At 47.8% G+C, this 25,125-nt stretch overlaps 1 protein-coding gene across 4 annotated transcripts in view; it reads right to left on the minus strand.

Moving 5' to 3' along the window:
* Positions 1–12,484: 12,484 nt before the first annotated feature.
* Positions 12,485–25,125, minus strand: part of PIK3R5 (phosphoinositide-3-kinase regulatory subunit 5) — a 106,522-nt gene continuing 93,881 nt past the window's right edge. For 3 of the 4 annotated variants that reach the window (XM_005309863.4, XM_065563335.1, XM_005309864.4), the window contains exons 15-19: positions 23,739–23,815; positions 21,965–22,058; positions 17,873–17,955; positions 16,149–16,261; positions 12,485–14,363 (exon numbers count right to left, since the gene is read on the minus strand). In XM_005309863.4, the coding sequence (XP_005309920.2) occupies positions 14,216–14,363; positions 16,149–16,261; positions 17,873–17,955; positions 21,965–22,058; positions 23,739–23,815 (515 nt within the window). In that variant the 3' untranslated portion in view covers positions 12,485–14,215. The remainder of the gene's footprint in view (positions 14,364–16,148; positions 16,262–17,872; positions 17,956–21,964; positions 22,059–23,738; positions 23,816–25,125) is intronic. The other variant, XM_065563336.1, reaches the window with a different exon arrangement.

Consider the following 25,125-nt stretch of genomic DNA (forward strand, 5'->3'; position numbering starts at 1 on the left):
GGGGGCAGCGGGAGGCTTTTTTGCCTGAGGCGGCAAAAAAGCCAGAGCCAGCCCTGACACAGCCCCGGCCCCCAGAGCACTACATGCGCGGCAGTATGGCTCCAGGGAAGGCGGGGGTGGGGCCAGTGGCTTGCTGCATTCAGCCAGGAGCGTGGACCCCGCGGCTTGCCACGCCGGGGAGTGGAGTCATTTGCCCACCCGTGCATTAGGGTGTGCCTGGGAGACACCTGGCACACCCCGTGCGCACGCCTATGCCCTGGTGCCATTCTGTCCCATTTTATTTAACTTTATTTGTTAGAAATATCTCCCCACAGATCAGGCACAGGTGAAGAGCTCTCCTCTGACATTAGTTCAAACCAAACGGAAAAGGGATTTCCTGCTCTAGAGCGCGTGCTGTACTTTTTCTCCTATGATAGACATTGAAGACATGAGGCGCTATGATTTTGCCAACACCACCACCTCTCCTGACAGCGTGCACGCTACAGATTTGCCAGATCCTGCCCTGCTTAGAAACCAGCCTTGCTGTTCCAGTTCCCTGGTTCCCAGCTACGCTGATCGCAGATTGTTTGCTGTGAGGTGCACACCCTGTTCCTCCTCCCCATCAGCCCTTAACGTAGTGCCCTTAGCCACTGACTCAGAGTCTCTCTGAGCAGCAGCATTGCACTAGGAGTGTTTACAGCTACGCTGGGACTTGCAGCAACCAGGATCTGTTGTCAAAAGCCCTCAAAGCAAATGAGACAAGAAGCCAGAGTGAAGCCCACTGAACCTTCCCTCCCTACTGCTTGTAGGAGCTCAGTTCCTGTTTTGGTCACAGCCACACTCACACGCAGCCACCCCCATACCACCCATGCCCACCCCACACCCTCCCCCCACACGCGGTAAAGTAAGAAGGGCTCCTGTCCAAAGGGAAATTCTTCCTGGAATCATATTTGTGCTTCGGCTGCCACACGTGGAGAGTTTCGTTTCCCCTACCTGCATGTTGTCACTAAGTGATTACTTTCATAACAGGGCCCCCAGGTCACTGACTTTGTGATGAGAGCTGAAGGAGCTTGAGGGAGGAAAAGATGCTGCATGAACAGCGCTTCCTGGAAGACATGGGCTGCATCCAGTCCAGAACCAGAAAATAGCCTAGCCCAAAGCTTTCATCTTGCACCAGTCAAGTCAATGGGAGTTTTTCTATTGACTTGAAGGGAAGCTAGATCAAGCCCTAAGATCTCAGCAGCCATTTTGGAGCCAGGGATTTGAATCTATCCCCCGTTCCTCCCTTGCCCACCTGAAAGTCAAGGAGATTTGAGTTAAGATTCTTGGTTTTGTCCCATCTCTGGGAAATACGGGCTTGGGAGAGGTGTGCGGGAGGGGAAGCTGGGTAAAGGACAATTTTGCAGCCTGGAAAATGGATGAATTTTTCTGGTCTGCCCCATACTGAGGGAAATGATCCTCCTATCCAGGGGTGAAAGTAACTTAAAGGACTTACTGGTGTAACTTTAGCACCCACGTGGCCAAGATGGAGTCTGCTCTGCAGGCAGCTCTGGCCAAGAGAAGGCATGCGCAGGAATGCAGCAGGAGAAATCCCTTCCACCCAGGGGCACCTGTTCCAAACCCCCCAGAGTGAACACACCCACCCACAGGAAAAGTACAATGGATATAACAAGGGAAATATTTATTTACAGAGGGATGAGAGGAGAAAAACAACAAGGGGAAATATAGGGGGACCAGTAAGACAGGGCTGCATCCAAGCCCAGGCCCCACAGGCCCAGTGATAGCACAGTCTGGAAGGGCAGACACCGAGCAATGTGTCTGCACACAGAGGTCAGGAGTCCTGAGCAAAGTTCCAGTCCAGTGGTGAGTCTTGGGTGCTCCTGGTCGTCTTCGGCGCCAGTGAACTTTCCCCCAACAAACCCCTCCGGTGCCCTCTTCTGCCGCTCTCTGCAAAGCCACCCAGAGCGACCCCCTCCCCACTTAACTAGCTACAGCCTCCCTCCTCGTCCCCAATGCAGAGTCACAAGCCCCAGTACTCACAGCCCCATGCAGTTCTGGGCAGCTGTGATACTGGGTCCAGCTCCGGCCTGTCCTTCTCGGCAATTCCTCCCTGGCACAGTGCTCCTCCTGGCTCCTGTCCTAGGCTGTCCCTGATCGGCCCTGTCCTTCTCAGGCTTCAGGCAGGTTCTCCCTGCTTCACTTTTCCAGGGCCTGCAGGTTGCCTCTCCCTCTCCTTGGAGCTCCAGCGCTGCCCCCTGGAGTTTTTTTCTTTTTTCTTTCTTTTTTCTTATTCTCCCCCTCCCCCTTAGGAAAAAGATTTAAAGGGCCATGCTCTCTAAACCCCAAAGGGGTTACACTGGTATGCAGGGCAGCTGGGCTCCTGGGCAAGGTGGGGGCGTGGTTCTGAGCTCCCGGAAGGGGTGGGGCCTTGGGCAGAAGGGGTGGGGGCGGGGCCAGACTCACCCAGCCAGCCTTTCAGCACTGCCCGGCCCGTGGCGCCGCCCAGGGCTCCTGCGGTGATATAAAGGAGCAGCTGCCACCCCCATCAGCGGCCTGCTGGTATGGTGCTTAAAGCGCTTTAATGTTGGCTGCGTACTGGCAGCCACTTTCTTACCGGTACGCCGTACCGGCCCACTTTCACCTCTGCTCTTATCCACACAGGGCTGGTCCAGAGCACCATAGCTCTGCTCACAGGATCCTTAAATAGCACAGGGGTTGTCAATGAGGTTCGCATTTCCCCTCACACCGACTCTCCCCGTCACAGGTCCCTGGCCAGCTCTTCGAGGCGAGGCTAATGGCTCATGGCAAATATTAAAGGTGCTAGCAGCTGTATGCCAACCTGTCTCACATTATATTAATCTGCCACCATGTTGGGATATGTGTCTTCCCCACCCCCAGTGCTTCATCTGACCACATGGAAGCCCTTCTCCAAGTGCTCTGTGGGAATCAGGCTCTGTGGTGTTTTGGAGAGAAAAGGAGAGGAGTGGCTCTCCATGGCATTCTCACCTCCTTCTCCTCAACCCCAAGAGGCTGCACAGATCCCTCCAGATCACTTGGTAAACTGGGCGCAAGCAAACAATATGTGTTTTAATATGGCTAAATATAAATGTGTCCCTCTAGGAACAAAGAATGCAGGCCATGCTTACAGGATGGGGGAAGTTTGGGGGATTGTGGTGGATAGTCAGCTGAACATGAGCTCCCAGTGCGACACTGTGACGAAAAGAGCTGGGATGTATAAGCGTGTAGGAGTAGAGACATTAATTTACATCTGTATTTGGCACTGGTGTGACCTGCTGCAGGAATTCCATATCCAGTTAGGTGCCCATAATTCAGGAAGGATGTCAATAAATTGGAGAGGGTTCAGAGAAAAGCCGAGAGCGATTAAAGGATTGGAAAACATGGCTTATAATGATAGGGTTAATCTAATTAAAGTTTAACAAAGAGAAGATTAAGGGGTGACAATTAGAGTCTAGAAGTATCTACAGGGGGAACAAATATTTGACAATGGACTCATCAATCTAGCAGAGAAAGGTCTGGCACAATCCAACAGCTGGAAGCTGAAGCCGGACAAATTCACACTGGAAATAAGATGTTCATTTTTAATGGTGACAGTAATTAAATACTGGGACAATTTACCAGGGGTCCTAGTGAGTCTCTATCACTGACAGATTTTAAATCAAGATTGGATGTTTTTTTTAAAAGCTCTTCTCTAGGAATTATTTTAAGGAAGTTCACTGGCCTGTGTGATGCAGGCGCTCAGACTAGATGATCACAGTGGTCCCTTCTGGACTGAGAATCTAGGAAACCCTTTGGAGAACCATATTCTACATCAGGCATTAACTTACACTCTGCACTTGCACCCCCTCAGAGAGGAGCTTTGTAGAGGTGGGTCCTGTGGGGCTGTTGGATGAAATGAGGCAGTGGTTCTCCATCACAACCACCACCACTGCAGATGGCACTGATATAACTGGCTTTTTATTGGTAGCATCAGCAGAGAAGCCAAGGAGTGAAAGGCAAATGGAGATTCTCCCCCTGTGAGGTTGTCCTTCTGGGGCAGGGAGGAAGGAGCTGTGCTGGACCTGGTCAGGCGAAGAGCTAAAGAATGTGGGTCTTCAGGGCTGTTAACTCAGAACATTCCGTTGGAGATAGGCGAAAAAAGGGATTTGAGTCCCTTTTCCCTGAGGAAGCCATATGTTAGATGCTGGGACGAGCATACTTGCTAGTCCTTATGCCCTGAAGTGTAGAAAACTTCCCTGACTGCTATATCTTCCATCCTGACAGCGGTATCCAAGCAAATAGATTGTAGCTGTGCATTATTGTGATATCATTTATGTCACAAGTGAAACATGGGTACAGAAGAAGGCTGAAGAGTGGTAGATTGATGTTTACAATGCCCATCATCTTCATCAGCTGCTCCATATTAAGTGGTAGGACAAGATCAGCCACATGGATATTCATAGCCAAAGCACCCTCCACACAGTGTGCCCGCCACAAAAAATGGCGCCCTCCACATGGTGACCTCACACATACAGTGGTCACGTATGAGGACTCCCATGCATGCAAGTGTAGAATTGCATGCCTTACTAAAAATGTCATGGCTCGTCAGTCTCAAAGCAGACATCCATCCTGGTTTTCTGTATATGAGTGCAGATAGAACAAGATAGGAGAAACAATTCTGAGTAGAGCAGGTTGAAAATTTTACATAAGAACATAAGAATGGCCATACTGGGTGTAGCGGGGTGGACACCCGCTCCTGCCCTGAAGGGCTTGAAACCAGCCCTGAAAGAGGGCTGCAGGGGTTAAAAGCAGCCCTGCAGAGAGCTGCAGCTCTAAAAGCTGGGCTGATTGGGGAAGTGGCTGCAGCTGGACCACGCTAGCTGGCCTGTATAAAAAGGCTGTGAGGCAGAGGCCCAGAACAGTCTCTCTCTGTTTGTAGAGGGAGATGGGCCTGGCTGCAGGAGCTAGGGGAAAGGCCAAGGGAGCCAGGGAGCTCTGGCCTAGGAAAACCCCAGGCTGCAGGCCTGGCAAGGCCTAGTAGGTGCAGGGCTGCCCAGAGGATTCAGGGGGCCTGGGGCAAAGCAATTTCGGGGGCCCCTTCCATTAAAAATAAGTTGCAATACTTTAGAATACTATATTCTCGTGGAGGCCCCAGGTCGCAACCCCCTCCTGCACCCCTGCCCCCAACCCAGAGCCCCCTCCTGCACACTAACTCCCTCCCAGACCCTGCACCCCAACCCCCTTTCCCAGCCCTGAGCCTGCTCCAAACTCCTTGGCCCCAGCCCGAAGTCCCTTCCTGTACCCCAAACCCCTCATCCCCAGCCCCACCCTGCACCCCCAGCCGGAGCCCTCACCCTATCCAGAACCCCAACCCCCTGCCCCAGCCTGGAGCCCCCTCCTGAACCCCTCATTTCTGGCCCCACCCCAGAGCCTAGGGGAAGCTCCGAGCATCTGTGCCCCCCATGGGACTGTGTGTGGTCCACGACTGATTTTTTCCTGTGGATCAATGGCCCCTGATAGAAAAAAGGTTCCCCACACCTGCTTTAAAGCTTTTCACTCTAATCTCCAATCTTCCCAGCCCTGGTGAATTCAATCACGTTTGATAACACACAATCATCTCCAATTAACAAGCCACAAATGAAAGGAGATTAAGTAGCTCAAAGAGGAAGAGTACAGGTCTTGGCAATAACTTCCTTAAAGTGGGAGCTCTCGACCAACAAGCAGAAAGGACCTAGTGTGGTTCTTGGGTCTGCTCTCCAGATATGCTTACATAAATCAAGAACTATATTTTTCAAGTGCCCTCACTGCAAACTCCACCTAGGATCCTTTTCACTGGGAATAAAGACTCTGCTCATGGTACTTAGGTGATGATTATGGAGTGGAGTCAAATCCAACTTACTCTCCAACTGGTTCTGCAAGAGATAGAATATGCAAAAAACTTGTTCTTTTAAAGTAAGTCAGCTCAAGAAACACCCAGGGAGCAGCTTACCTGTGTTGGAAGGGCCATTTTACAGTCACTTTTCAGACTCTGAGTCACCAACACTTTAGAGACACTGCATGAGTTTCCAACCTGATGTATAAGACCGAGAAAGCTCAAGTTCATTGCTTAAACATAGATTCCTGCATGTGCCTGATTCGTCAGGCAAATTGCATCCACAATGCTGTCCCTTGTGCCAGTTACATCCCCTAAAGATTGGTGCCTGCTGTGTTTAACAATACATAATTATACCTAGCTCTTATATAGTGTTTTTAATCAGTATATCTCAAAGCACTTTACAAAGGCGGTCAATATTATTATCCCCATTTTACAAATGGGGAAACTGAGTTACATGCAAGTGAAATGGCTTGCCCAATATCACCCAACAGGCCAGGGGCAAAGACAGGAATAGCTCCCAGATCTAGTTTAAAATGATTTGATATACCTCTCTTCAGGTCAAATCCTTCTCCAATTGGAATCAAAGAGTGTTCTGTTGCATCAGCTGAAAGGGCTCTAATGTCAGTGATGGTGGAACATACAATGCAGGGCCCACAGTTGCTTCCAGTAGAGGCAAGAGTATAGGCTCGCACATAACCTGGGGAAATCTCCCATACTCTTTTGTTTACATTCATACCAGTCTTGTGAAGAATCCTCTTCTGACACATTTCCCATCGCTGAAGGAGCTCACTCCAATATGACACTGGGCGACCCACTCAACATTTTTCAGAAACATTTTTGTCAAATTATGGCTATAAAAAAATCTTTTTTTTAATTGCAAAAATTAGTTTGTTTTTTAAAGATATTTTGCAAAATGTTTTGCAATTTATTTTAAGTGTTTCATGTACTGGGTTTTCCTTTTTATTCCTCCTCTTTCCTAGTTTCCCAGTCATTTGCAAGCATGAGGGGGAGAGAGAATTAATGATGGGAGAAGGAAAAAAGAAAAGACAACAGTAGACAGTAAAAAAAGGAGAAATGAAAAAAAATATTTTAAAAAATTCACTCAAAAAAAGTCAGGAAGTCAATGACAAAAAGTTTTCAAGCCCAATACAACAAAATCAACTTTGAAATAGTTTTTTTTTTTTTTTTTTAATTTTTCAATCAGCTTCACTCACTGGCTATCAATGGCATCTCCTCACCACTAGTAATATGGGACAAACTAACATGCATAGCAGGACGTACTAATTCTTTGGTGATGTCTCTCTCACAGAGGTGTAGCGTGCTGCACATACAGCTCCACCGGGTCGGTCTGTGAGGATGTGCTGAGTGGGTGTTCAGCCTCACATCACACACCTCTGTAACATCCTGTGATGTTTACAAATTCTCGTCCCCCCCCCCCCAAAAAAAAAACTGGGGGTGGTGTGTGGAAAGCCTGAAGGGTCTCAAAATTAAAGCGTCTCACTAGCTGTATTTAAAAGGAGCTAATGATGTTAAAGAACCAGTATTTCTGAAACTGAATGACAGCAGCTTGTGACAGGGTAATCCGTCATCTTACAAGGCTGTTTGGATTTTTATTTGTTGATTTTTTTCCTTAGTGATTCAGGTCATTTGCTTTTCTGGCTTTTCCTGTTTTGTGGAGGATGAGGGTGTGAGCAAAGGGCATGTGGATCATACTTTATTAAGGGTACATTTATAAATCGTGCCCAAAGGGCTAATAAAAGACAGAGATTTGGATCAATTGTTACAGAGTCCAACAGGTTGCTTATGTTATAACCATCTTTATCACATACTTCTCTATGTTTGTAGCATGCTTCTAAACATCGATTAATCTTTTCAACTATTGGTAAATGTACCCATAATATAAAGTGGGAAGAGGATAGGAATGAAGTACGAAAGGGAGCACAAACCTGTTTGGAAAGGCAAAGACAGCCTACTGGCTGAGGTGTGTTATATACAGTATCAGCCTCCACTCTCAATCCATGTATCTGAATCACAGAGTCAGGGGAGTAGGGACTTGAACCCAACTCTCCCACATCAGTACCCTAACCACCGAGCTATAGAATCTCTCTTGCTCCACCCTCGCCCCCCCAATGAATATTTATTTACACAAAGTGGCACAGTTTCACCAGGCGAGAGAGAGAAACCCAGCCAATTGGTTTGGGCACTCACCTGCAAAGTGGGAGACATGAATTCAAAACTCTGCCCCACCTGAGACCGAACAAGGCTTTGAATCTGGGATTCCCACGTCCCTGGTGAGTGCCTTAAGCACTGGGCTAGGGAGCCCGGGGGAGGGGTCCTTCACTCTCACTCCAGGAAAGGGTTCATGGTTGAGACTCCTGGGCAGAGATAGACACCTGTCTCTTGCCTGTCAGCCAGATGCCAAAGCCTCAGATCAACAGTAGTTAGGTGCCTATCTTCCTTCCACCATCTGGGACTGCGCTCCACCCTTTTCCTCTGTATTTCACTCCTGGCCAGTCCAGGCAGCTCCCCGCTCAGCATGCTGCCTTCTGAGAATCCCAGTCGTGGGCACCTATCTCTCCCCACGCCGTGGGTGCCTCAGTCAGGGCTGAGGATTCCACTAGATAGCAGGGCTCCTATGAGCTAGGCATTGTGATGCCTGAGTCCCTTTGTGGATCTCGCCCTACAGGGCAGGCACTCTCTCTTGCTATACGCTTGCAGCGGGACCTTGGGGCCTACTGGAATACAAGTAGTAAAGCAGTTACACAAGGGCTGTCACCTCCTTTCACTGTGACATGATGTCTCGGCACACACCTTCCAAAGTTACACAGAGGATAAAGTTCATGAGAGTTTTTCAGTTCTCATGACTAAGGCTACGTTTTCATCACAGGTATTTTTTGTAAAAGTCATGGACAGGTCACGGGCAGTAAACAAAAATTCACAGCCCCTGACCTGTCCATGACTTGTACTAGATACCCCTGGCTAAATCATGGGTGCTCTGGGGCAGAGGGCGGTCCAGGGGTGCCATGAGTGCTGGGGGGCGGGGGGTGAGGGTTGGTGGTGTGCAGCCCGGGACCCCTGCTGCTGTGGGGGGGGGGTGGCACATGGCCCAGGACCTCTGCTGCTGTGGGGGGGGGGGGGTTCACAGCCTGGGACCCCCACTGTTGCTGGGGGGGGGGCGTGGCTGCCTGAGACCACTGTTACTGCTGGCGGGGGGGAGGGAGCGCAGTGGCCCGAGACTGCCCAGCAGCAGTCGGTGCAGCTAGCTGCTGCAGAAGTCACGGAGGTCCCAGAAAGTCATGGAATCCATGACTTCTGTGACCTCCGTGACACACTCGCAGCCTTGATCATGAGGATATGCCAGTCAAAGGCAAAGGTTCCAATGGATTCTTTTAATGCTGCAGCAACCTGTAGATTGTTTACAACAGGAATGGATGTAGTGAGCTATGACTCTTGACCAGGTCCACTATTACAATCGGGCTAGTCTAGTAGTAGCCAAAACATCATTCCCCTCTGAGGACTGTTTGATGGTGTATGTGAAAAAGATTGGTAGCATCAGTCCACCCTCATCAGGGAGCGTCTTACTATGCCAAGTGCTAGTCTGGACTCATTCCAGACCTGGGCAAATATTGAAAAAGTGTTCCATGATAATGTGAACGTTTCAATGATTTTGTTCCATCCATGCTCCCACCCTGTGCTTTTCATGTAGATTTCCAGTCAGCGTATTTACTGAGAGGAACAGCGAATATCTGAGAATATTTGGGGAAAGCAAATACTGAATTTCTAATCACGAGTATTCACACAGGCAACCCGATTCGATAGTTATGTTCTTCCGGAACCAAGCATGGCCCAATCCTTCCATTGGGTCCATCAGTACGGGGTTTGCCATTGCAGGGTCAGGCCCCTCATGAGCAATAGGCCCCATCAGAACAGCTCCAGCTTCATCTATTGAATGCTCACCACTGCAAAGGGGTTGCAAATGGGTGATGGAGAGATCTGTGTGAACAATGGACTTTTTGGGTCACTGGGAATTCTGAAAAATGTAAAACAATTTTAATTTTGAGCCTTTTGGTAATGTTATTTTTTAAACAAAATTAAAGGAAATTTCAAAACTAAGGCATTTAAAAAAAAATTAAAGCTTTCATTGCAACAGTGTCAAAATGCAACTTTTAATTTTTTTTCCAACCAAAACAATTCAGTGAAACCAACGTGAATTCACAAAATGTTTCAGTGTTGTCAAATCTGCGTTTTTTTTAATAATAATTTTTTTGTTGTTGTTCCACCCAGCTCTAGCCACGGAGGAGAATTATTCCCAGGAATTTCTCAGTATCTTAATTTCAAACAAATAATTTGAGAAAATGACAAATGGAGCACACAGTAAAAAGGTGAAGTTATGTCATGGGTTTATGAATTATTTGTACCAATTATGCATTAAGATCTAGTTAATTCTAATCCTGTAAACACAAACAATTAAACATTTAACATGGCTGGAAGTGCTGGGTCATTCTTCTGCTAATGGGCCTTACAGTTTAGAGCTGATTAAATATCTGCAAACAATTCCAATACATTATTCCATGAAAAGCAGCAAAGCTCAGCTCCATAAAACTTAATTCTGGGGGTTAGCCCTGTCAAATTAACACCATGGCTGGGGCACCATCTCCTTCACTCCTTCTAATAGGCAGAATTTACTTGAATGTTGCACATCGTATCTTAAAACCACAAACCACCTTGTCTACAAGGAAGCAGAAAGAAAGTACAGAGGACATTTTGACCTTGTCACTTACGAGAACCACTTACCTAGCAAGAGGAAGTGATCGGAAACATTACATTGAACAAACAAGTGGGCAACAGAACTACCCACCACCGAGCCAATTCTCATTAACCTGGATGGCAGAAAACCCTGACAACATCCTTTTATGCATGTTGCTCCGCCACCCAAACAACGTGACAAACAGTTCCTGTACCATCTTGGTTTCCCCAGGTTCACTTATCCAAATCCTTACCTGGCAGATCGCTGCTTAGCTATAAACGCTGATGAGATGCCCGCAGGTTCTATGACTGAGCTGAGCTTGCAGAACAGAAGGCAAACCCTTCCAATGCCAAGGCTTCCCCACATTGTTCTTGTTAAAAACTGCAACCCATCCCTCCCATAGTCTGCACCCCATGTGTTAAAAGGGCAAGTGGACCCTTGGCTAGGGCTTTTTTACAGCTGAAGGCCGACATGGTTTTGAACAGGATACTGGGCACAACAGGAGTATTACATCTATTTCTAAATGGTGATGGGCTGTGAGCTGGAGTGGGAAATGAAGCTCTACACAAGGTACAGGTACTAGTAGGAACTTCATTCACCAAGGCCTTCTGCCCCAGGGCCAAAGAGTTGGGTTATTTTTTAATTATTATTGAGCCAAGTTTTCCTGGAACTTTGTGGCTTACGGGCTTGTTTACAAAGGGAAAGTTACCGGCAGAGCTATATAATTATACCAGTATAGTTATGCTCGTAATTTTCCCTGCGTACACGAGCCCTCAAAGTTCCTGTTTTTCAGCCTACTCTGAATGATGGGTGTAATGGTATCCACCTGTGTGTTAAAGTAATTTCTTCTTACTAGCCAACTGGTAGGGCTACAATATGCTTTTATAGGTATAATGAGGTTGCTATTTCCTTGTAGGAAGGATGGTGTGTGATTTGAAGGTGCTGCAGGCTCCAGTCAGACAAATCCTGGTTTACAAATGCCACTCAGGTGAACAGGCTGAAAGAAAAGGAATGGATGACTCAGCCATGGCACAATTTTGAGGAAGTTTATGGGCTTCAGTTCCACTAAGCAGCAGAAACTGAGAAGTTGAAATTTTCGAAGAAGTGCAGGGAATTCAGGCCAAGTCTGCAACAGAAACTTTGGTGGGTTAGGAGTGTGATATATGTATCTTTTTGATACATTACTGTAAGGGCAGAAGTTTCTAGTGTAGATGTAGTTATAGCACTATAAATGTTCTTTTTATCCTGGCATAGGAACTGGCATAAACTATACTGGCAAAAAGCACACCCTTGCTGGTATAAGCTGCACTTACAATAGGAGGGTTTGCTGGTGTAGCTATACAGGATCTTTCTAGTGTAGACCTCACCTTAGTCCTTTTAATGGCAAATGTTCCTAAACCCCCAAGCAATGTAACTGTGCTTAGACGATCAGAATTAGTCCAGGCTGACAAATGGCAAGTATTTTCCATGGAAAGTTAGAAATGAAACAAGATTTTTTCATTTTGTTTAAAAAAAAAAAAGTCGACCCAAAGTGTTCCATTTTGGTTTGTATTTATTTTTTGTTTCTTTCTTTTTTTTCCTCATCTTCCTTTTTTTTTTTTTTTTTTTTAAATATGGAGATATACCTATCTCATAGAACTGGAAGGGACCCTGAAAGGTCATCGAGTCCATCCCCCTGCCTTCACTAGCAGGACCAAGTACTCATTTTGCCCCAGATCCCTAAGCAGTCCCCTCAAGGATTGAATTCACAACCCTGGGTTTAGCAGGCCAGTGCTCAAACCACTGAGCGATCCCTCCCCCTAATACCTCACATCATTCCCCTTTCAGGATCAGGAATTGCTTGGCATGCACCATGTTTTATTGAGTACACAAACTCTGCACTCACATTGCTCTTGAAATAAATCAACATTTAATATTTTACAGTTTTCTTAAAAAGTTCTTTGAACAATATTTTACAAATGATCACAGACAGACAAACTTGCTGATGTCCAACATATATACAGTTCAACCTGAAATGAGTTTCTATCATTTAAAAAAAAGCATTGCAGGCCCAAAATCCTTAATGGGGTTATATATTCCTAGAGTTTTGTGCTTGTTTTTATCACAGAGAAATTCTGCTCTCCAATATTTTTGTGTGGCCCGTGAAAGCATCAGTGTTTACAATGTTAATGGGGCGAGATCTACTTAGCCATGGATGCCAAGATCACAGATTACACTGTTGTGACAGGATAAGGTGCAGTGATCCCCTTCTGGACTGGTAAAAGGGCGTTTTAGCTGGTGACTGAGCCCACCCTGGTGTTTGGAACTGCCTGCACCCCTGAGAGGCAGCAGAAGCATGCGTGCTTTGGCGTGTTAGTAACAGGGCAGTAAGCCAATCAACACTAATAAATAGCTTTGCGGTGAAGAGTAGCGAACAAGGCTGTTCCACCTCCCATTGCTTCTGTGGTCAGATTGCACCCACAGCCATTGCATCTTCCTGGCACCTTGCACCTAGAGCCTTTTAACAAGAAAGAAGGGAGTTAACTGTCTCCTGCTGGAGAGAGGGGTTCTCCCAGGGGGCTCAGCAACCTATAAAAGCTGTGTCCCTAGTGTTTTAGGCTCCAGGGCCTTCTGCAGAAAGCTGTCTCTCTGGTATATTTAAACGTGACCCCCCTCAATACTGTGGCCTCCCCAGTACTTGCCTCCCCCCGAACTGTGAGTGCAATTCCATTGGCACTATACATTCACTTCTCCGGGGCGTTTCTAACCCAGCATTCAGTGCAGGTAAGCTGGCCACGGGAGCATTAACTGAACAAGGGAGCTTGTGTCTCCCCTAGAATTTGTGCTTTCAGAGACTTAGCAGGACACAGAGGTTGATCACTCTGGTGACCTAGCTTTACAGTAACTGTAACACGGTGCATAGACCAATGTATGCCCAGAAATTGTCTATTGCACTAGATCACTGGCACCCAAGCCATGGTCTGCAAGCCGCATTCAACTCCTCCTTGCCTTAAATGCAGCCCTCATCTTTGTGTCTGTAGGACAAATAAGCCCAAAATAATTCAGAGTAAACTTGTCCCCTGACTCCAAAGAATTTGGAACATTAACAGAGATCTTCAAATTTGCTTTGGGTGAAGCATCATCAGGACATTGTCTGGAGGTTAGTTTGAAACTCTCCAGCTGTTTAAGGAGATTCGTTATCTTTGTGTGTCCCCAAAACCGTCTATCACAGCCTCTCCAGTATCTACACTGGTTGCAAGTTCACTCCAAGTACAGCTGATTAGGAAAGTGGCACTCCTCTCCTTGCCCCACCCCGATAACGGCAGCGCCATCTGGAGATGACAAGGAACCCACTTCCCTCCCAGAGGCCATGAACTGTGACAGCTACCAGAGCTTTGAAGTGACCCCTCCATTTCCCAAGGGCATGCTAAACACATGCCAGGGGTAGCTCATCCATTGTACTAATGCTTCATGTTGCAAGATGGTTGGGTGCAGGAAGCTCTAGTTCCCTGACCCAAGGGAGTGCAATACATTTCCTCTTCCAGGGGCTGCTTTTGCAACTATCAGGATTGGCTAGAGGCATGTCTGGTCTGAGGCGGCATGGGGCCTGGGAGGTTACCCTGGCCTTGCTGGTTCTTCTATGGCAGTGCTCCGCTGAAGGTGGCAATGGGCAAGCACAGAAGAGAACAAAACTCAGGCTGGTCTTGGGGGAGGTGATCCAAAGGGGATGTCCTCAGTGTGCAGGGTTCACCATCCCTGGGTTTGTAGCACGCGGAGACCTCGCACCTGCAGATAAAATGAGCAATGGAAATCACAGCTGGGACAGGCTGGGAGTGCAATAAGAATGTATGCCATGGAACTCAAGTTACAGGGACCACATGCACCCTCAGAGAGGGGCCTGATTGGCAGAAGTGCTGAGCACCTGCCCAACCAACCCCTTTAAGGTTGTTCAGACTGGGGACCCAGAAGCAGAGGCATCCAAAATCAACAGGCACTTCTGAAAATGTACACCCTAAAAAAAAATACAACACAAAACTTTTGCATTTCCTGAATTTAAGTGTGGAACACTTTTTCTTTTGCATTCTCTGTATCAAAGTTTTAAACGATTGCCTTTGGATCTTGCAGCAACAAAGGAATTAAGAGAAGAGCTGGGGCATAAGTAGTTGAGGAAGAGCTTTGAATAGCTCAAAGCTTGTCTCTCAGCAACAGAAATTGGTGCAGTAAAAGATATTATCTCAATCACCTTGTCTCTCTAATATCCTGGGACTGACATGGCTACAACACTGCTTACAGTCGATTTAAATGTTCATAGATTCCACTCAATCATCTAGGCTGACCTCCTGCCTAACACAGCCCAGAGAATTTCACCCAGTTACCCCGTATTGAGCTCAAGTGAAAATGCATTGCTCTGTGTCATGTCATCTGATCTCATCCTTGGTAATACAGCTTGGTCCTCTCTGAGGAGGAGAAATACTCCACTGGAGATGATACCCTAGGCCAGGGGTAGGCAACCTATGGAACGAGCTGATTTTCAGTGGCACTCTCACTGCCTGGGTCCTGGCCATCGATCCGGGGTGCTCTGCATTTTAATTTAATTTTAAATGAAGCTTCCTAAACATTTTAAAAACCTTGTTTACAACAATAGTTTAGTTATATATTATAGACTTATAGAAAGAGACCTTCTAAAAACATTAAAATGTATTACTGGCACACAAAACCTTAAATTAGAGTGAATAAATGAAGACTCGGCACACCACTTCTGAAAGGTTGCTGACCCCTGCCCTAGGCTATACTCATGGACAGACAGGCATTTGTCTTTTCCCCTTCCCCCCCACAACCTCCCCACTGAAGGTCATGTGGACTATCTGGGATGGGTATCCCAATACCAGGGCAGAATCCATGCAAGGTTTGGAAGCTGTCTGCTCAGTTTATATGCTCAGCACAGTCACTAGTCACAGTATTTATTGTGCCTTGAATTCCCCTGGTTGACTGATTAGTCCTGCTGGAAGATCTTTTTCTGCTTGGAGATCCTTGACTGCATTGTACCCCTAGGTGGGTGACTGAATGTTAGGAACTGGAGATCTTATTTCAAACCTTCAACCTCTTGGTAAAAGTTCAGTCTCCCAGTGTTTCCAGCCTGGAGCAGAATTGGAGAGGGGCAGCATAAGGACTGAGACCTGTTGGTTACGGCAGGGCGCCTTGGTGCTGAATCCATCCTGGGACAGAGGACTGAGGTTCTGCTCCTCTTGGCTATATTAGTTGTACCCACGTCTGCACATGGCTGTCGTGATCTGAATGACACCATGGCTCCTGCCAGGGCTCATGATCTGCAGCTATGCAGTGCAGAGCCTCATTTAGGTCACCTAGCCCCTTGAATGCACGTTTACTGGAGCGTTGGCCACAGACAGTCCACCCAGGTTCAGAAGTGTAAGCAGCACATTTGGGTCTGGGAGGCCTGGGGGTTAGTCTCCTCAGGGCTCACATGACTCGTTGGGGGCACCTTACCAACAGCACATGTCCCCAGAGGAAGGCTGGCCACAGCCGCAGAGAGACATGCTGGCCATTTCCTACCTTGTGACGCTCTGCAGGATTTTCTGCTCATCCTGATCCAGGCACACGGCAAAGGAACAGTTGACCCCAATGATCTGGACCTTGTCTGCTTTTATCTGGGACACACTGATCTGCTGCGAGAGACAGAGAGAAACACCACGAGTCAGGCTTGGAATGCTCTCCAGCCGGCACAGCTTGGCCTTGTGGCATGTGCAGCCAGGGGCCAGGATCCCATTCACTGTATGTTGCGTCTTCTAGGGTATGTCTACACTCAGAGTTTGCCTAGATATACACGGGCTAGCTCTCCTCGAGCTAGTGGTGTAGCCGCGGTAGCTCAGGCAGCAGCGTGTCACGGGCTCGCTGTGCCAAACACAAACCCGCCTGAAACCAGTAGGTATGCACTGCGGTGGCTAACCCGAGCCATTGCTCACTTTGGCCCCTGCTACCCCAGCTGCACCACAATGAGAGCTAACCCGAGTACGTCTATGCAAGTTGGGACTCACAGCCCCAGCTCCAAATGTAGACATGGCCTTAATGTCAGGGCTTGGCCCCGGAGGGGCAGGGCTATGAGGCAATTCAAGAGGGAGGATTTCACGGGGTAAGAGACTCACCCTGGACTTTCACGTACGCATGGAGACATTTGTCTTCCTTACTCTAAAATAACACACTAGACTGGGTGTCCATGTTGGTGTAACCCATCACTGCGGGGGGCGTCCAGTCCACTGAGGATACAAGTCTGTTAAGCTGCCTGCTTGGGGACGTCGTCCTTTAGCTCAAGCTGTAGCAGCTCGTTCTCTTAGCTCTAGAGTCCCCAGTTACGAGCAATGGCCTCTTCTGGGATTTAAACTGCTGGCCTCACACGCTAACACAGAGGAACTTACCCAGCCTTGGAACACGCTCTGAAAGCGAGATTTACACAGCTATCTATTTACACAGCTGGATTTGGGTGCTAGAGGCAGAGAGGGCTCAGATGCTCCCTTCCAGGCCGTTAAAGTAACTGATCGGTTTAAAATACAGTGGCCAAGATTTTTTGAGAAGGGGCCCCATAATAAGGCCCCTCGGTCTTTAGGCACGTGCGTATGTGATCTGTTCTCAAATGTGCTGAACACTCGATAGCTTCCATGGACTTCCACAGAAGCTATGAGGTGTTCAGGCCACATCTGCCAGAGACAGCACCAAATCCCAGGCCCCCAACACACGACTGCTCACAGACCAAGTCGTCAGCCATCACACGGAGCAGTTATTCCCTACAGCTTCCCGACAAGCTCAGGTACCAGTGCTGGCCGGAGCCAGCAGTGCATTGCTCCCTGAACACCTGCTGTGCTGGCAGGACGCACATGCCAGCCTGACTTCCAGGTGCTGATACGGCCCTGGGTACACAACAGGGAACTCTTCCAGCTGCAGCTTTGCCTGGGGTTTTCCCTCTGCTACCTGGCATCCTAGTTCTCATTGTACTGGTGCTACCACAAGCAGGACTCCCTAAGCCACGAGACTCAGCTGCGGCTGCACAGGCTTGCTTGGCACAGCAAATACAGGCCATGGCTAGGCACATGCAGGGCCTTTCTGCCAATCTGGAAGTGAGGGCTCCAGAGTTCATGGAGATGGCAACTGTGATGGGATCCGGGTGCAAGTTACTGGCCTCTCCGAAGCTCTCAAACCTTCTCCTCCCCCAACAGCGAATGAGCCACAGTTACTCCCTCCTTGCCAGCCTAGATGAGGATACAAATATGGCAAATCCAACTTACCTGATTGAAGCTTTTCTTTGACTTGGAGTTTTGCCTCTTGACGACCTCGGTTATGGTTAAAGTCAGACACTCCGTTTTCGAGTCTGGAACACAGGAGAGGGGGGTTTGCTTGGGTTATTCGAAAGGATTTGAATTTTAATTGAAATGGTCTCTCTGGCACCCAAGGCACAGAACTGCCACGCCTCCAGCTTTGCTTGGCCAGTGGCAGGTAGCAAAGTTCAGAGTCTCTGAAGGGATGGGGGTGGGGGGGAGAGAGTCAAGAAGGGATCTCTTGACCCCATTCTCCACCAAGTATCTCTAACAAGGATCCCTCATGCTGTCAGGATGGATATTGCACGAGGACAATATCCAAAATACACCTGCAACTCAAAGCAGTGTAGAAGTTAGCCCATACCAGATAGTCGGAGGGCTACCCTCAGTCTGATAACCCCTTTGAATGGGCCAGTCCAGGGGTCTCCATACAACCATGGAGCCTTAAAATGCCACCTGACTGTTGGAAAGGGAGATTATTACAGGAGCTTAGTATTATTATTATTGTTTGTTTGTATTGGAAATCCCCAGCTAGACACCACAGCATTCCAGGACTGTTGTGAGCCACAAGATCCCAAATCCCAGCTCTACAGAGTTAATTAGCTATCTTTGAATAAAGGGCACAAAACAAGAGATTGCTCTGCTGCCACCTACAACAGCCTCCAGCTATACAGCCTGAGCTAAATCAAACAGATGTTCCTTCCATTCCTTCCAGCCTTCCTTCCCTCCCCCCTCCCCCCAGACAGACAGAGAGAGAAAACCAGAAAAGCAGGCAGAAATACTTAGCATTATCCAGCCTCAAACATGATCCAGCTTTACAAACATTACCCCGAAAACCAATTAACTTCATTAAGGGCTAAAAAAAATTGGATCTACAAAAGAGACAATTGCAACATTGGCTGGAACAAATTCTCGCTCCCTCCATAGCTGGTGTAGGCCAAGTGACCTAAAAACTTTCATGTCTTCACTAAAGGCCTGACACCTTTCAGCTATTTTGTGAGCAGCTGGTGTCTGGAGCTGCAGTGACATCCTGTGGCCAGAGCAGTGAATGTGAAAGATAATCCCAGATTTCTGTGGCATGTAGGGAATTCAAGTGCGATGGGAAAAGCTCTCCCTAGACATCTCATAGCCTGCAGAAAGACACCACTCAGCTTGCAGGCAGATGAGCAAGTTAAGCTCCAGAAATAGAACAGAAATATACAGCTTTGTAATATTTGCAGCCTGTTACGTGGTGGTGGTGAACAAAAAATAAGTGATAGCAACGCTTCAGCTTTTCCAGGGGGAGAGAGGGAGGTGTCAGAGCTGATGGGAGAGTTTTAGATGGAGAGGCTCCGAGAAGCGCCAGTTCATTGGCTATTGCTCCATCTGAATGGTTGGTCCCAATTGCTGCCTCTATAGCAAATTTACATGTGCCAGGCGCATCACATGGAGCATTTTAGTGAAACAGAATAATACACGATCTTCTCAAGTGAATCTGCTGAAGCAGCTCTGCGTTCAAGCAAGGCTACAGTGCTGAAACATTTAACATGGTGGCTCAGGGCACGTTGTACTACCGGGGGTCTAAAGAAAGGAAGAAATTTAACCAACAAAACAAACACACAGACCCAACTGCCGTGGGGGAGCAGCGAGGAAATGAGAGCACTGGCCTACTGGGAGTTCAGTTATTAACACTACTGGGGAGCCTCAGCTGCTAAGGACGGCAGGACAGACAGATAAAAGCCTAAGCACACGTCTCTCTGGTTCTTACATTGCACCTACAAGAGCATTATTTTCTTTGGTGCTTCTACTTAGGTGCTGTGCAGCCTCCAATGGCCACCTCTCTACCGCAGCCAATTCCTGCTCTGGTCATCTTTGGCGAAGAAACCCCAAACAAGGGCAAACCCACCAGGACTCATGTTTGGTACAACCCCAAATCTCAGGCTGGGTTCACCCAGGGTCACGAGCCCAGCTCTTGGCAAAAGATCAGAGGAGCTCTGGATTTCAAACACCTCCCAAAGCTCTGGGTTGATTGGACCAAGCCCCACCTCCATCTTTGGTGAACCAGAGCACAGCTCTGCCTAATGGGAATTGCTAGACTAGGTCAGACTACTGGTCCGAGTCCAACGAGCTGCCTTCAACAGTGGCTAGTGCCAGGTGCTTCAAAGGATGGCACAAGAAATTCTGGAGTGGAGAATATTATGCAAACTTCCACAGGGGAAGTTCTCCCTAACCCCAGACAGCAGGCTGTTGCTTCTATAGCCATGAGGTTACTATTCATATTATTTATTGGCGAGATCCCGGTCCGATACAGTTTGAATCCTGCTAAACTCTGGCTTCAGCATCCTCTGGCAGTGAGTTTTACAGGCTAGCTACTGTCAGCGTAAGGTACAGATGGACTTACCGTTCCGTCTGGCTTTGAAAACAGGACAGAGCTGAGTGTTATAGTCCCCAGTACGTTACATTTCGTACCCTGCACTGAACAGGACAGGCTGTCCAATGGTCCTGACATAGCGAGTGTCCGCTACGGCTCTTGTGGAAGCGATACTGCTCAACCCCCTATTTAGCTGCCATAACCAGTGGGGCAGATCCCAAGCTTGGTGTGGTCTATATTTTCCCCCCCTGCATCAGCAACACTTTCATGTTCCCAGGGCAAAAAAGCTGCTTCAGTAACATGGAGTCTGAGCCTTGGCCTGAAGGGACCTGACCCATATCGGAGGAGCAGTTCAGCAACACAGCACCAAGGCTGCTAGGAGGTTGGCCGTCCCTTAAGTGGGCTGGGATGAACAGCCGCACAAGAGGAACCGAACGGCAACACCAAGAGCACGTTCTCCTTGGAATGGGCCTGGCCATACCAGCCACAGCGGTGGGCTGAGATGTGAGCTGGGACACCCAGAAGTAAAGTGAAATGGGCCCAGGCCCCCCCCCATTGCTGTAGGGCTGCTGCCATGAAGGGGAGGAATGTTAGTCTGCACAGGAAGGTCACAAACGACTACGCATTCAGGGACACCACGCCCCTCTGCTAATCTGGCAGTTCCCATGATGGTCCCATTTTCCCCTCTGGCAGCCCACCTGAGTGACAGGCAGTGTGGCAGGCTCTGGACTGTGTCACTGAATTGCTCCTTCTCAGATATGGGTCAGGTCCCTTAGTTTGAGCGAGGCAGGGATGGCGAGGAGGTGGCTACTAGGCAGATTTCACCCCTGGAACATCTCCGCCCGGTAGTCCCTTAGCCGGCCCTGGGCCTCCCTCTGGACACAGCAGAGGTCTAGTTCATTCCAAGGACCCTATACAAAGTTATTCCAGGGCCAGGCAGAGCTTTGGGTCAAGTGCTTTAGCCAACAGGCCTGCAACCTCTCCCCAGGTTTCCACAGGCTCTTCCTGCCAGCCAGGCAGAGGGTCTGAATCCAGGGCTCTTACTAAGGGACAAATGTAACTATTCTCAGCACAACATTTCAACCAACAAAACATGCAGAAAAAAAACCTGCTTAGGAAAATCTATGCCCCGATCCTATGCACCATCCCATTCCTGGCCTTTGTTGCCTGTCCTAGGCGTGCGGTATGTTTATCCCATGTGCACCTGTCCACCATGCAGAATAGTTTTGGAAACAATATTTAAGCCCTGGCTCTGAGGTTTGTTAATGGGACACAGAAGCTTTCACCTCTGTGACCCATTTCATCCCAGATCGGGTCAGCACAGACTGAAGGTCGCCACCCTCTGATGGCTGTTCCGCTGCCTGAATGAGAGGAGTTGTTGGTCTCAATCCAGTTCCTAATGGAGAGACATTCATATCTCGGAGCCACATATGGCACCCTTTGGGGGAAGGCTCAGTGGAATGAACAGAGTGCAGTGCCCTTTCATCCCTGAAGACGGCCTTAAGGGTGGAGGGGACCTGAGGATGGTATGGCTTGTTTTGCCCCGAAGCACATAGGGCATCTCTAATATCTTCTCCTGCCTCTCTCTCTCTCACACACACACACACACACACACACACACACTCTCTTCACCATGCCAGAAGCACCACCGCTGTCCACTTTCCATCCTCTCCCACTGCCCCACGTAAAGGTTTAAGGGCACCAGCACTCACCTAGCTCTTCGTACTTTTTACAGGCCTTGCTGAGGTTGACGGAGGTGCAGACCTTTTCAACATTATTCCAGCGGCTCCTTCCACTGATTGCTGTCTACAGAGACGAGGCAAAAGTCAGAGAGACGGGTCACATTCCACCCGGATACTGCTCTGCTCATCTCTGACCTTCTTGCTGATATAGCTCAGAACTGGACCTACACTGAGCTGGATGGTCCTGGTACCTTTAGCAGCAGTTAAATGTACTTGCTGTGCACTCAAACTACCTGATGCCCAAGCTGCCCATTCATTCCAATAGTAGCTTAAAGCTCGATAGCCAAACAGGGCGCTGAATCGGCAACGACAAGATTGGTATAAGCAGGTGGAGATTGTTCTCAGGATTTTTACTACTTTAGTAAGGAAATCCACCAGCATGAAATAAGAGCCAGTATTTATATAGGGCCTACCACACTTCCTGCTCACTTGGAGACCACCATTGGTTATGCCAATAAATGAAGCAGAAAGTAAAGGACAGGGAGTCAAAGTGGTTTCAGCTCATTTAGGCTGTGATCCAGCAAGGCATTTAAGTCCACATTTAACTGTAAGCACCAGACTAGATCATTGAAGCCAACTCATGGGCTTAATGTCAAGCACAGGTCAAAGTAATTTGCTGGATCTACTGAAATGCAGCAAACACTGTTAGGGTTTGTCAAGTGCCAGAAGAGTGCAAATTGCCACTATCCTTCAGAAATTCAGAGCCTCACACATCACCTCATTTTGGTTTCTTTTGGTCTCAGATGAGGTTCCCTTCATGTTCCAGAAACAAACACATGGAGGAGATGAGTGGTGGGGGAGAGATAGCTCAGTGGTTTGAGCATTGGCCTGCTAAACCCAGGGTTGCCCCAACAGGGAGAATCAATTAACTCAAAGAATCCCCCTTATCAGGCAACATGGCCATAAAGAACCTCTCTGCATTGCAAGTGGAAGAATATGTGACTCTCCAGCACAGACTCTCCAGGGCTGTACCACAGCTCAATATTAAGTTTAAAGTCCTGTCTACACTTCAAAACATATTCATGTTGTAACGAGGTTCCCAGACATGACAGCCTGTCAGATCTCCTTCTCCATGCACAACCTATACCTGAAGGCAAACCCCCCCCCATGATGCACCTGGTTGTTTGGCAATATAGTATGAGGGATTCCTTCCCTACCCTGCAGAGAGGAAAGATCAGCTTCCACCCTGAATCACAAGATATTCTCCCCCATCCCCCATCAACTGATATTAACACACTCTCCTAATCACAGAAATGTAGGGCTGGAAGGGACCTCAAGAGGTCATCTCGTCCATCCTCCAATGCTGAGGCAGGACCAAAGCTAGACCATCCCAGACAGGTGTTTGTCCAACCTGTTCTTAAAAACCTCCAATGACGAGGATTCCACAGCCTCCCTAGGGAACCTGCTCCAGTGCTTTAGGTTAATATCTAACCTAAATCGCCCTTGCTGTAAACGACACCAATCATGTCTTGTCCTGCCCTTGGTGGACATGGAGAACATTTGATCACTTTCTCTTTGTTGTCTTTAGAACATCCCTTTGAAGACTGTTATCAGGTTCCCCCTCAGCTTTCTCTTCTTCAGACTAAGCATGCCCATTGTATCTCTCTCAGTTGTGTTTATTTCTCTCTCCACTTAAAGAGATTTTCTTCATATACCCTACTAAAATCTCTGACTCAGTGGAGGTTTACACAATGCTGAAGAAGTTCCTGAAGCCTCTGTCCCCATGGGACTACCACCCAGTTACCTTGCTATGGACGATTTGTAGTGTTAGAGGGATTGCTTCTCTGTCGCCGTCTATTCCCAGCCTTTTGCTGCCTGGACCTTTGTAATACAAACAGAAGCTAAAGTCACACAACAGCCTTTTCTCTCCCCACCCTTCAATACATGTTCACACCAGTCCCTCTCCCCTTAGGAAAAGCTGCCCCGTTTCTGAGGAGTTCAGCTTCTCGCTCTCTCTCAAGTCATGGTGACCGCAGAACAAGTGGCCTTAGAGTATGTCGGCTTGCTACAAAGCAGAATGGGGCATCACTACAGATGGGCGAACAAGTTCAGAGGAAAGACCAGTCACCCCTCCTGTTGCGTGTGGTGATTTGGCTGATAAAGACTGCTGCCCATTAAGGACAGAGCTAACACCACCAAATACTTTACTTCAGACCATCCTCAGGACTCGAACCCTGGTCTTATGGGGCTCTACTATTCCATCCCAGGCCAGACACCCATTCCCACTTCCAGAAATCATTTCTTTATCAAAATATGCTGTTCAGTATACCCATGATAGCCAAGCAACGTAAAGGGGATCAGTGTTAACCTATTACATTGTATCAAACGCCTCCCACTTCTTTTATTGGAATGTGACAGAGGAGCAAAAAGGAAAATTATAGTTTGCTTAAAAGCAGCCTCACGTGAATAAGCTAATGGGGGATTTTCAGCATGAATCACAATAAGTAGCTGGAGACCTCACCACTGAATGAAAAAAAATAAATTAAATTGGCAGGAGCTGTTGGGTAAGTGTTGGGTCTTGGGGAAAATACAAAGCTGTAAAGGGCTGGTTTACCAGCTGGGCTTCCTTTTTTGTTGTTGTTGCATATCTGTACCCATCATAAATTGGGCTTTACATTTTGTGCCTGAAGTTCACTGATGCTTTTTCCAGACAAAATTATTGCAGGTGCAAAAGGGTGGGTGCAAAACTGCATCATCAAAACCCAGTTCAAAATCATGCCCTAACTGTTTAAAGATGAAAATGGTTGATGGGTTTCACTATTGAAGCATAACTTAACTATGGGTTAAGTCCATAGTTATGGGGATATGGCCAACTAGTTAAATGGAGAGCACTTTGTAAGTTCTGCTTGGAGATAGTAAGAGGAAGTTAGGGCACAGAAAAGGAATCAGTGTCAAAAGAAAAAACAAATTAATAATGTGTTTGCTAGAGTCTCTGTGTGCTGCACAGAGCTCCAAACAGAACGTGGTCTCTGGTAAACAAGTGAGACAAAATTGGAACTGAAGCTGTGTGGATGCCTGCTTGTGTGTATGTGGTTGTAGCTGTTTTCTACTAAAAAATATTTCCTGTTTTAAAAGATCTATGAATCTATCTGTTTCTTTCCTTTGCCTAATTAAGGCTTACAAGAGTATAA

Source organism: Chrysemys picta, chromosome 12, assembly GCF_011386835.1.
Source record: "Chrysemys picta bellii isolate R12L10 chromosome 12, ASM1138683v2, whole genome shotgun sequence".
In the NCBI taxonomy this organism is placed as follows: Eukaryota; Metazoa; Chordata; order Testudines; family Emydidae; genus Chrysemys; species Chrysemys picta.